Below are 12,439 nucleotides of genomic sequence, written 5' to 3'. Positions count from 1 at the left end.
CGGCTACAAGTCAAACTAACTACTACCAGTCAAACTATTACTAAACACATACATACTACTCACTATGTCATACTAGTCTGTATCTATATACATCTGTCCTCTGAAGTCAATATCTCAGAACCCCGGCGGAATACGCCTCAGCTCATCCCTAAGTATCTGAACCAAAGTCTGCGCCAAACGAAATATCATGTAGAACTCCGCAAAAGAATACGGCCCCTCGTATGTCAAATCATCCAACTCCCAGGTAGCACTCATCAAAGCAGACTGTAACATCTGCCTCATCATGTAATCTGGCTGTAAGGCAGCTAACGGTCCTCGATCTCTCTGATCAAATAAATGCATAATCTCCCTGCACTGAGCTCTCCAATACTCCACATCATCTCTCATAACCCTGTACTCATGGTATGGTACCATATGTGGTTGTACAACCTGTTCCACTGATTCCTGTGACGGAACCCTCGGTATCACTGCACCCTGATGTGGTAACCCCAACTGTAAATCCACATCATGCTCGCACATCCCCTCAACTGGGATCATCTGAAATATGTCTGGCTCTGGGGCATGTACAGGTATAAGAGGCAATACTGGTGGTGGTGGAAGCTCCGGCTCAATCCCTGGTATAAACTGATGCTCTACCGATAGTGGAATCATCGGCTCAAAGAACTCCAATGGATCAAACATCTCTATAGGGTCATGGACTATCCCCTATACTGGAGGTACCGGCTCCTATGGCAATGGTGGTGGAGGTGGAAGAGGAGGAAACATGAACTCAGATACTGGGGGCACAACTGGTGCGACTGGCCTGGTGACTATCCTCTCAGAAGAAGCCGAATAACCTGACGACGCCATCTGATAATATATCAAAAGAAGAAAGGTCACTAAATCATTCGTAGAACTAATACCTTTCTATCCTAATCTTATCTAAGTCCTAACACTATTCTTCCTATTTGACTATTCCTATCCTATGTGATCTTCCTATCTTATCTTAACCCTAATGTTCTTATTTTCAGGGACCAAACCTACCGCTCTGATGCCAAACCTTTAACGCCCTCCAGACCCGGGGTATAAGTCTGGGGGTTACTAGCTAATCATCAAACCTGTACAATCTGATTAACAAATAATACAGAAATGAATCTAAACCCCTTTAACACTAACCAGGATCTTTTTAGGTTGAAGTATGAAAACAAGAACCACTAACTACTTTATTACAAATCAAATTCAAAATCTTACAAACTCTCTTTATTACAACCCATTGTCTAACCAGTTTTAAACTAATTTCATCTTTTTATTCAAACACACACACACACTAACTATCTACACTCCACATGTTCGGGCAACTCAAAGCTTTCTTCATGGATTGGGATCAACACCTTGGGTATGAGAGGATCTCGAGGCTTGACACGCTTCTTTACCACTCGAGTCCTTATGGGTTTCATATTCCTTCTTAACTGAAAATAATAAGGTGAATAACAACAAAAAGGGGTGAGCCAAAAATTGCTCAACAAGTCCACAAAATATAAACAGTGTTTAAGCAGTTTAAATAAAATGGTAACCTGGGTATATCTCCAAAGATATAACCCCGCGATAGTAGAACGAAGGCCATTACTGGCGAGTACAAACGAACTAAACTGGACACAAGTTCGCATCTATACACTGCTGATCAGCCAGGATACAGTGCAGATCTATATCCCACTATATAGATCCCGTCGGGCACCCAGGCACTACGGCCCATCTCAAGGATCTGGTTGTGTCCCGGTCCTTAGGATTAAGTTAACTTAATCCCCAAAAGTATCACTATCCAGTCCATGGAATAGCAACCGGAACAATCGGTATGCTTGATATATTCCAATCACCAGAATATATCAATATTTTTTAGTAACAATTGGAATATGAATAATGAATTCAAATGAAAAGGAGAAATCAAGAATCGAAATGAAATATGAACAAGAATCAAAAGAGTGCAAGCGTGATCAGAATCTGAAGAAATATCACTATTCTGAAATTAGAATAGGGGAAAACTTGCCTTCTGCGCGACTCACAGCAATTATGTCACCTTTGTCTATCACCGACTCAACCTGCCTTGCTGGCTTAGCTTCTGTTAGAGAAATAGACCGATTTAGTCATTTTGTACTTCAATTGCGTCTTGAATCGACTTCACATCGTTTCTATTGTCTACCCATGCGCTTATGACTGACTCGTATATTACATATTAGCAAGTAAGACTCGATTAACCACATAATACACATAAGCACATAAGCACATAATTATATTTATAGTTAAAAATAATTTTTAGAATCAAAATCGACTCGTTGATCGCTCAACTGATCATTATCTGACTCGTTTCCTATTTTTTCGGAATTTTTTGGATTCGTCTCGGCACGCGATTCGACTGATAATCAAACGAATAACAAAGTCAACAAATTTCTAGAAGAAATTAGGCTTTAATATTATTTTTAATGAAAAGAATTCATTTTTCTGAGTCAAAGGGCTTTCGTTTCGCTCAAATCGGACTGACGGTCTATTTAATATCAATTAAACATGAATAATTCAATTTATTATTCAATATAAATAATTATTACTAATTTTTAAACCCTAAAATAATTTTTAAATAATTGTTTAAGAAAATCAGAATTAAAATTTATTTTTCTATAATTTTTTATATTAAAATAAATTTATTATGATTTATTGAAAATTATTTGATTAATTATCAAAATAATTAATCATATTTAAATAATTAATAAATAATAAATAATTGAGAAAATAATTAAATCTGATTTTTAGAAATTATTTCGGAATTATTTATAATATAAATTAATTAATTAAATAATTAATTAATCAATTTATAAAATAAATAAATCTAATTTATATAATTAATAAAAATAAAAATAAAAATAAAATCCAGAACATTTGTCAGAAACAGAATCTCTTACAAAACGGATCAAAACCGGGTTCAAAAATCGGGTCAAACGGGTTGGGTTCCGGGTCATGAAGAACATGACCGGAAATTACCCAGAATCTATTTCCCCAGAATCTGGCAACCGGCCAAGATTCCGGCCAACCAAAAATCAGGCCAAAACAACATCGTTTGGTACGGTTTTTGAGTCCAAACCATTCTAAATCACTTCCACAACACAACTGCATCGTTCAATCGTCGGAATCATCCCTGGATACCATTCTCCTATCAAACCGACTTAAAACTCCGGCCAAACTTTGAATTTCTTCATTTGTACAAGAAACTTAGCGTTCTATAGTGCAAATCAAAGCTTACAACACGTATAATCAAAGCCCTAACAATTCAGGAACCAAATATTCACCAAAACCACGAAACAATGTTTTGAAAATTGAACATAAACCCTAATAATCGAATATTACTATCCCAGTATCGTTTGTTCAATTAAACACCATGAATCGATTACAAATAACATCAGAAGCTATATCAATCATCAAAAAATCATAATAACCCTAGAATCAAAAAGCCCTAATTCGAACATAAACCCTAGAAATCGAAAATCAAAAACTACGAATTAAAACATGAAATTGATGCTAGAAACAGAAAGAACAGATCAAAACCTTCAATTTGGGTACTTGAATCACACGATTTGATGTTGTAATCAGTGAGAAATCACGGCTTGAATTCCTGACCCGACCCTATTCTTCCTGACCCGATTTTAGAGAATTTTGTGAATTTTGCAGATTTTTAATGATTAATTATAATTAATTAAATAAAAATTAGGCTATTTATAGTAGTAAAATTAATACTCATAATTAAAATTAAGGCCCTAATTCTACACTTTTTAAAATTAATAAGCCCCTAATTTTATAATTTTTGAGTATTAAAATTTAATTTATAAATATTTTATATACGCAGGATATATGCCAAAATTTCCAAAAATTGTGAATAATGCAAAAATACAAAGAAATGGTATAAATAAAAGTCCTAAAATTTTATAAAAATAAAAATGTGATTTTTGTGGGGTTTCTAACACCCAATGGGGACCGAAAAAGTCATTTTTCGCAAAACGAGAAAATTTATAAAATACCTAGATGTTCGGAATAATGCGATGGTAAAAGCCGTTTGATGAAAAATAAGGCCCATTATTTTATTTGAAATAACTGCTTTAAAATCATGATTCGGGTCGTAACCCGTTTGAAATGAAAGCTGTAAATGAAAAATAAAATACCTAAAAAATATCTTAAAAGTACCGAGACGACACAGAATGCACGTAACACATAGCAATTAGGGTTTGACAGATTATTCCACATAAATGACACATTAACACACATAATTTATTATAAATATGATATAGTACATACGTAAATTTCCCAGACGTTACACAACGACTGAATCTGCCTAGGTGTTGTCGGGGGGCATTTCCAGTATAGCTCTAACCTTTTCAGGATTAACTTATATGCCACGCCCACTGATCATATGGCCCAGGAACTTCCCACTAGCCACTCTGAAGGTGCATTTAGAAGGATTCAATCGAAGGCCATGGCTTCAAATGGTTAAGAAGGTTTCTCTTAAGTCATGCATATGCCCTTCTTCAAATTTAGACTTGACAATCATGTCGTGTACAAATACTTCCAAATTTCTTCCGATTTGGTTGGAGAATATCTTATTCATGGTCCGTTGATATGTAGCCCCAGCATTCATTAATCCCATAGGAAGAACTCAATAAGCATATACCGCCTGATGGGTAATAAATGCGGTTTTTGCCTGGTCGTCTAGAGCCAATTTGATTTGGTTATATCCTGAGAATGCATCTAGAAAGCTGAAGAGAACATTTCCTACAATGGCATCCACCAGCTGGTCGATAGTTGGGAGGGGATAATAATCTTTGGGAGTATCCTTGTTTAAGTCTGTGTAGTCAATGCAGACCCGCCATTTGCCACTAGTCTTCTTGACCAATACAACATTCGATATCCATTCGGGGAATTGTATTTCATAGATAAATTTGGCTTTCAACAGTTTGTTGATTTCTTCATCTATGGCTTGCTGTCTTTTGGGCGCGAAATTCCTCATTTTCTGTTTGACCACTGTTTTATTGGGGTCGACATGGAGTCTTGGGAATATGTCTTATTTAATGTTTTTGGATCTTCATGGCAACAGCTTTAGCGGCGAGATCCCATCTGACCTTGGAAATCTGATGCAGCTTCAGTACCCGAATGACCTTGAAAGAAGGCAGCTCCCCTAAGACGCCTAAAACTTCACAAGCCGAAACTTCGCAAGTATTTTTGATAGAAAGTTTGTTCTCCTATTCAGAAACCTCTCTAACAAAAGCTGAACTACATCATACACCTAAAGTTGAGCTGGGAGAGCCCGTGGAAAATATCGAGCTAACAGAAGGAGATCCTACTAAGTGTATTTCCATTGGATCACGTCTTCAGCCCTCTTTAAAGCAGGAACTCAAATGATCATTCGGGTCAGAAGTAACATTCATGATTCCAAGCCAGTGATTTTTACTCCGAGATTGACATGGTTAGCCTCCAAAACTTCAGTGAAAGGTGACCCTCATGCGACCAGATCAACAGCAGCCCCAGGGTATAAGCCTTCCAGCCTATCTAGACGAGTCATCATGTCTTCCTGTCTTTCGATGGGGGTAGCAGCTCGATGGGCTCTCCTTGGTTGATATGGGGACCTTTTAACTCTCCGGGTTGGCCTAGGTAGTCTATATCGGGACCCTCCTTCATCATGTGAAGTACAGTTTCCTGATGATTCAGAGGATAGAGTCCTTCGGGTCCTACGAGGAGGGCGTTATGCAGATCGAAGGGTGATGTGGCTAGGATAAGAGCCTTGTGAGTATTCGTCTTGTGAGTTTGGTTGGGAATACACAGGAGAAGGAGATCGAGAATGTCCTCCAGCATAAGAACCGGAAACGGTTTCGGGGTAATACTGAGGTTGATGAGTTTCTTGTTGATTTGCAACCATCTGTGCTGTCAAATAATCCATTTGTTGTTGCATATAATTCTGCTGAGCCCTCAAGTTGGACAACATACTATGCGTAGGAGAATTAGTGGGAGTTTCAGAAGAACTGCCATAAGTGCGGGATTCGTTATCTGATCTGTCACTCATTTTTCTTTGTAAGTTTAAGATAGAAAGAAATGGGGGTGTCGCTGTGGTATGGTGATTAGTATTGTTTGTTGGTTCCCCGGCGTCGGCGCCAATTTGATAGTTTGTTTTACTATTTATGGGTTTTGTCCGTAGGCAATGCTTATTTTTTTAGTTGTCTTGTTGTGTCCCCTTCTCTCTTCTTTTGTTTCCCCTTTTATTCTCCTATCATTAGCCAGCTGTCCCCTAGATTAGTATAGTAGGGGTGATTGTTATAAGTTATTTAACACGTGGAATGTAGGGAAAGGCAAGGGTATGACCGGGTATCATGTTGGATGACACGTGTAATGTTTAGATGATAAGATTGAGACATGGGGTCAGACGCCTATGGAGGCGTAGCTTCGAGTTACAACTTCTTGTTTGTAGTTTACAGACATGCTCACGGATTCTGAAAGCACACCATGCCTACCGTAGACGTAGACATTTTATTATGTAACGTGTTTCATGGAATCAGGGGCGGGGGAGGTTCGAGAGCCACGAGGCCATTATGGTTCCTAGATATATCTAATGCCATCAATAATATTCGTTCATTTTTCTTCACCAACAGTCTAACTACTGGGCAGGATTAGTTGATTTAGTTTAAAACATAATAATATGCTCTGACAGTTTTAAGATCATAGTTCTTTTGTTTTTTTTTCAAAGTTCTTGAGATCATCTTTGAGAACTTTGCATCAAATAAGAGACCATGCCTTGTAGTCTTAACAATTAAGTTGACTAAAATCATCAACAAAGATCGATTAAGCACAACAATAATTAGTGGACTCTTTCGAACACTTTCACCGAAAATCAGTTGATGCATATCAATTATCAGGATATGTATATTAATCTCCAAATGTTAGCATATAAGAACAGCTACAATTTGTGCCTACCGAGTAAAGGCACGACATAAATAAGGTCAAATATGGTACAAATGGTTATAGGTACCATAAACATTACAATGCTAAACAGACTATGCTGGAATTATAACAACTATTACAATGCTAAACAGACTATGCTGGAATTATACTGACTGATATACTAGTACATTACTACTGATTTAATACCAATATATACATGCAAACAAAGAAAGTTAAGGCAGATGAATTCACTAAACTAAAGTGTTACAGATACCTTTTAGGGCCTTCAAGACATTAAGCATGGTAGGGCGATGAGAGGGATTATCAGAGAGGCATGCAGCAGCGATCTGCAATACCTGAAGCATCACCGGCTTTGAATCTGCATCAAGTAGTGTTGAATCAAGTACGTCAACAGCCTGACCTTTCTTGATCTTTTCATAGACCCAACCAACCAAATTCCCACCATCAACATCTTTGAACTCGGGCCCTGTTGGTTCTTTACCAGTGACCAATTCAAGAAGAATTACGCCATAGCTATAAACATCTCCCTTTGTTGTTGATCTCCAGCTCTGCCCATATTCAGGAGGAATGTAACCAAATGTGCCTGCAATGTCTGTACTCACATGAGTCTCACAAGCACTAATAAGTCTTGCTAATCCAAAGTCAGCAACTTTTGGCTCAAAATCTTTGTCTAGCAAAATGTTGCTGGCCTTTATATCCCTATGAATTATGTGAGGGATGAATCCGTGATGTAGGAAAGCCAGACCTCGTGCAGCGCCTAGAGCTAGTTTTAGCCGTTTGCTCCAACCCAAAACATCGAGTGCTCCAGTTCGATTCCTCAGCCACAGATCTAAGCTCCCATTAACCATGTACTCATAAACAAGTAGCTTTTCTTCGCCAAAAGAGCAGTAACCAAGCAAAGAGACAAGATTCTCATGCTTTACCTTACCCAGAGTCTCCATTTCTGCCAAAAATTCTCGATTACCTTGTGTTTTAGATTGATTTAGCTTCTTGACAGCTACCGTTTTACCATCTGGTAAAGTGGCTTTATAGACTGTTCCAAAGCCTCCATCGCCAATTATGTTTGTCTTGCAGAAGTTGTTGGTTGCTTCAAGAACATCTACCAATGTCAGCTTTAGGAGTGGCTGCTCAAACATTGCCACATTGATGCTTAGAGGCTCCTTTGATCTACTGCTACTCAAGAAAAAAAGATTCTGATCAATAGAACTGTGTAACTTGCAATCTTCACTTTCCTCTAAATCACTCTGCTTGTTGCTTCTATGAACCCATATCCACAAGACAATAGCTGTAAAAAGAGTGGCTAATGCGCCACCAACCACAATCAATGCTACAACCCATATGCTTATCAACCGTGATCGCTTATGAAAACTCTTCAAGGGGCATCTTAGACCAACCAATCCTCCGCACAGATCCTTGTTCCCAGCTACAGTTATATTCGTTAGGTTTTGACAAATTCCAACCCTTGGAATAGGCCCCTCTAATCTATTCTCCGCCAAATTGAGAGCAACTGTGTTTTCAAGGCTACACAGCTTCTTTGGAATCTCTCCTGAAAGATCATTGTTAGACACATCCAAGTACTGAAGCTGCATCAGATTTCCAAGGTCAGATGGGATCTCGCCGCTAAAGCTGTTGCCATGAAGATCCAAAAACATTAAATAAGACATATTCCCAAGAGACTGTGGCAGACTCCCAGAAAACATATTATTACTCAAATCCACAACTTCAATCCTCCAAACCATAGAATTACGAAAGAGCTCATCTATATGACCCGAAAGTTGGTTCTTCTGAACATAAAATCCAACTAAATTTACCAAGCTTGATAGAGTAGAAGGAAGCTCGCCACTAAGCTCATTATAGCTCAAATCAAAATGTGTAAGCCCATTTAAGTGCCCGAGTGCGGATGAAATTGAACCTGAAAGCTTATTTCCAGTCAAATTCAGTTTCACAAGATTACTTAGTTGACCCAAGCTTTCTGGTAATGCTCCAGTAAGGCGATTCTTCCCCAGGTACAAGCCCTGTAGTTTAAGTGAGCTTCCCAGTTCAGCGGGAATAGTGCCTGTGAATTCATTACCATATAAATCCAAAGTAGTGAGATTGCTTAACCCAGCAAGTGACTTGGGAATCTGTCCAGAGAGCAGATTCTCACTAAGTAGAAGATCCACAATCACCAAACAGCTCCCTAATTCCTCAGGTAATGAACCAGACAATCTGTTGTGCGAAAGATCATACACCCCATGGTGCTGGATAAAGCTTGAATCCGGGATACTAATCTGTCTGAAATACTTGGAAGGCTTGGCAGGAATTGGTCCAGAAAGATTATTGTACGAGAGAACTAGGCATTGCAACTGCTCCAAGTCCACCAGCCCCTCCGGAATGGACCCACTTAACTGGTTGTTACCAAGGTCCAATGTAGTAAGAGAAATGCAATTTTCAAGCTCGACAGGAATAAAACCTTCGAGCCAATTTGAATTCAGCGCAAGAACGGAGAGGGAAGTAAGATTCCTAATTTCTTTAGGAATAGACCCATTCAACATATTGTTACTAAGAACAAGCCTCTCAAGTGAAGCAGCATTCCCAATCTCCTGTGGGAAGGTGCCCTCTAAACGATTATTAGCAGCCGAAAACTCCATCAGATTCACAGAACTCCACAAACTCATCGGAATAGTACCAGTAAAATTATTTGAATCAAGGTCCAGCACCATCAAAGGAAGCTTTGATAGATATTCCGGAATAGGCCCGACAATCTGGTTATCAACCAAAACCAACTGACTCAAATTACCACAATTTACAAACGTATCCTCAATCGTCCCAGTAAGCAAATTGCTGTCAAGATCAATCTCCGTGAGCGCACCAGAATTACACAATTCTTTCGGTATCACCCCTGTCAACAAGTTGTTGCTCAAACTAAGATGATCAAGCATTGAACAATTCCCAATTTCCGGAGGAATGGGCCCTGAAAATCGATTACTCGACAACAACAACGAATCAACCTGATCCCACCTTCCAAGCCAAGAAGGCAAAGGCCCCGAAAGCTGATTCTTCTCTGCTGAAAATGACAACATTGGCAATTCCCCAAGCTCCTCAGGTAATGATCCCGTTAATGAATTAAACGATAACATTAACGTTTTCAAATTCCGACAATTTCCTAGCTCGGATGGTATAGAACCATTAAGCTCAGCATAAACAAGATTCAATATACTCAAATTCTCCAACCTCCCAATCTCTTTCGGAATTGAACATCTTAAAGGATTATACGACAAGTCAAGCTTAGTTAACGAGTGGAGCTTCGATATCGTATCAGGAATAGGCCCTCTAATTAAACAGGAAGGCGAAAAGAAATTCTCGAGACTCGAAAGCTCACCTATTTCACTAGGCAACTCACCCGAAAACTTATTAATTCCGATATAGAGATCAGTTAGATTTTTTAACTTCCCTATCTCAGGAGGAATGTTACCAGACAATGTATTATTCGAAATGTCGAAAAATGTTAACGATTTTAAATTCGTAAAAAGGGCGGGAGAAAGTGAACCTGAAAGAAAATTGTTGCCGAGGCCAATTGATTTTAATCGAAACAAGTCTCCGATTTCGACAGGAATGTTTCCAGTGAGTGAGTTGCCTGATAAGTCGAGTTGAGTCAGTGAAACCAGTTTCCCAATCTCCACAGGAATTTTCCCAGTTAAAAAATTCGGACCGAGTTTAAGACTTTCCAGGCGAGTCAACTCACCGAGTTGACTCGGTAACTCGCCAGACAGCTGATTATTGGAGAGGTCAAGTGTGATGAGAGAAGTGAGTGAGAAGAGAGAGGTGGTGAGTGGGCCGGTGAGTGAGTGAGTTGGGAGAAGGAGTTGAGTGACCGAGTTGTTTACACACAAGACGCCGAGCCAGTGACAATGCGGGGTTTGAGTGGTCCATGAGGAGAGTTGTGTTGGGTTTTTGAGTGAGTGTTTGAATGTAAGAAGTGAGTCTCTCTCTAGAAACTTGGGTGTAATAGCGTTGGAACATAGGAATTGGAAGAAAAGTAGAGAGAGAAACATAGGAGACATGGTTTACTTACAATTGTAGAGAGAAGAAGAAGTGAGGAGAAAGTGGAGTTGTATATATAGTTGTGTGTTTGTGTGTGTAGGAAATTGAAGTAATAAATGGGGGATATGAATTTGAAGCAGGGGGGTTTAACAATGCTGTATAGGAAATTGAAATGCGAGGAACGGTGTCGTTTTGTGGCAAACTGTACAGGTTTCAGCTTTTATGGATATATAGAGAGATTCTGGAGGGGGTTTAATAGATGTGATTGAAATGTCTGAAATACCCATGGTGTGGGTTGAATAGAAAGCTGGATCTGAGGAAAGTGTAGGGATAATAATGTCAAATAACGAGAGGGGAGTGGTTTTGCGGGGTACGGGGACGAAGATAAAAGTGTACAGTGTGGAGTTGTCTCTTGCTTGGAAGCAAACCATGATTGGTTATTTTTAGATGTTTTATTGTATAGCTTTTTTAGTTCATTCAAAATGGTAGAGTAATGTTTGCAAATATGGTTTGTTTTTATAAAAATTATTAGACCTGTAACTAAAAAACGTCAGCAAAAATCGAATTTAGATCACGATATTTTTTTTACTAACGAGTTATTTCATAGCATTTGTATGCAAATATGATAGTTAGGTACGCATAACAATTTTTGTGAGTTATAAATATGGGATGATAACCTAACCCCTAGTACATATTTTAAATATCGAAACTAATATATTGAAATGTCTATTTGAGATTTATGTAACGATTTTTAAAAAATCATCACCCAAATAAATTTAGCAGATTTATCAGTAATTTTTGAAAATCGACTTTTCTTATAAAAAGAAAGACCTTGATGTATGATCTACGATCAATTAGCAATAGTCATACATTTCACATACACAAGTAAGGGAACGAAATTTTTAAATTTTTAGTTAAGTTGGTTTCAATTTTCTTTTCTCGTTTAAGTTAATTTTTGATAATCAGGAGCGGATCCAGGAATCAAATTATGGAGATATCATCTATATTTTGGGAATAAACTCTTTATATATCTGAATTATCGGGGATACTTTCATATATTTCAGAAAAAATAAAAAATTTAATGATAAAAACAGTAAAATTTTATTTTATGGAGGACGCGTATGTCCCGGTACCCTTTGCTAGATCATCACGTGCTTGGACATACATTATTCCAAGGAATTAAGGAAGTGAATTAGAATTTAAATTTGTTATAATGTTGTAGAACGAAGATGATAAGCTTTAGAAAAATTGTGGTAAGCCGGGTTGGTCAATTAGCTTGATTTTAAGGAATATAAATTAGCTGCAGAACACGATATAATGATGGTCTTTTTGTAGGTAACAAACTACCATGAACGGTCAGAGCAGCTATTATTATGACCTCTCCCATATAACTTGCATGTCATTTCCATTTTTTTTATTTTCCAAACCTTTTTCTTCATATATAGTACTG

General features: G+C 38.1%; 1 protein-coding gene across 1 annotated transcript; it reads right to left on the bottom strand.

Annotated features, from left to right (window-relative positions):
- Positions 1–6,903: 6,903 nt before the first annotated feature.
- On the bottom strand, positions 6,904–11,180 carry LOC141708186 (uncharacterized). The gene has a single exon (XM_074511687.1). The coding sequence runs from the start codon at positions 11,007–11,009 to the stop codon at positions 7,197–7,199; it is 3,813 nt and encodes a 1,270-aa protein (XP_074367788.1). The 5' UTR covers positions 11,010–11,180; the 3' UTR covers positions 6,904–7,196.
- Positions 11,181–12,439: the final 1,259 nt, after the last annotated feature.

Source organism: Apium graveolens, chromosome 2 (genome assembly GCF_009905375.1).
Source record: "Apium graveolens cultivar Ventura chromosome 2, ASM990537v1, whole genome shotgun sequence".
In the NCBI taxonomy this organism is placed as follows: domain Eukaryota; kingdom Viridiplantae; phylum Streptophyta; class Magnoliopsida; order Apiales; family Apiaceae; genus Apium; species Apium graveolens.
This window is presented reverse-complemented; position numbering and strand designations above follow the sequence as displayed.

What these genes read in the sequence shown, in the direction of transcription:
- LOC141708186 (XM_074511687.1), bottom strand. Translation starts at nt 11,009, where the DNA reads ATGTCTCCTATGTTTCTCTCTCTACTTTTCTTCCAATTCCTATGTTCC.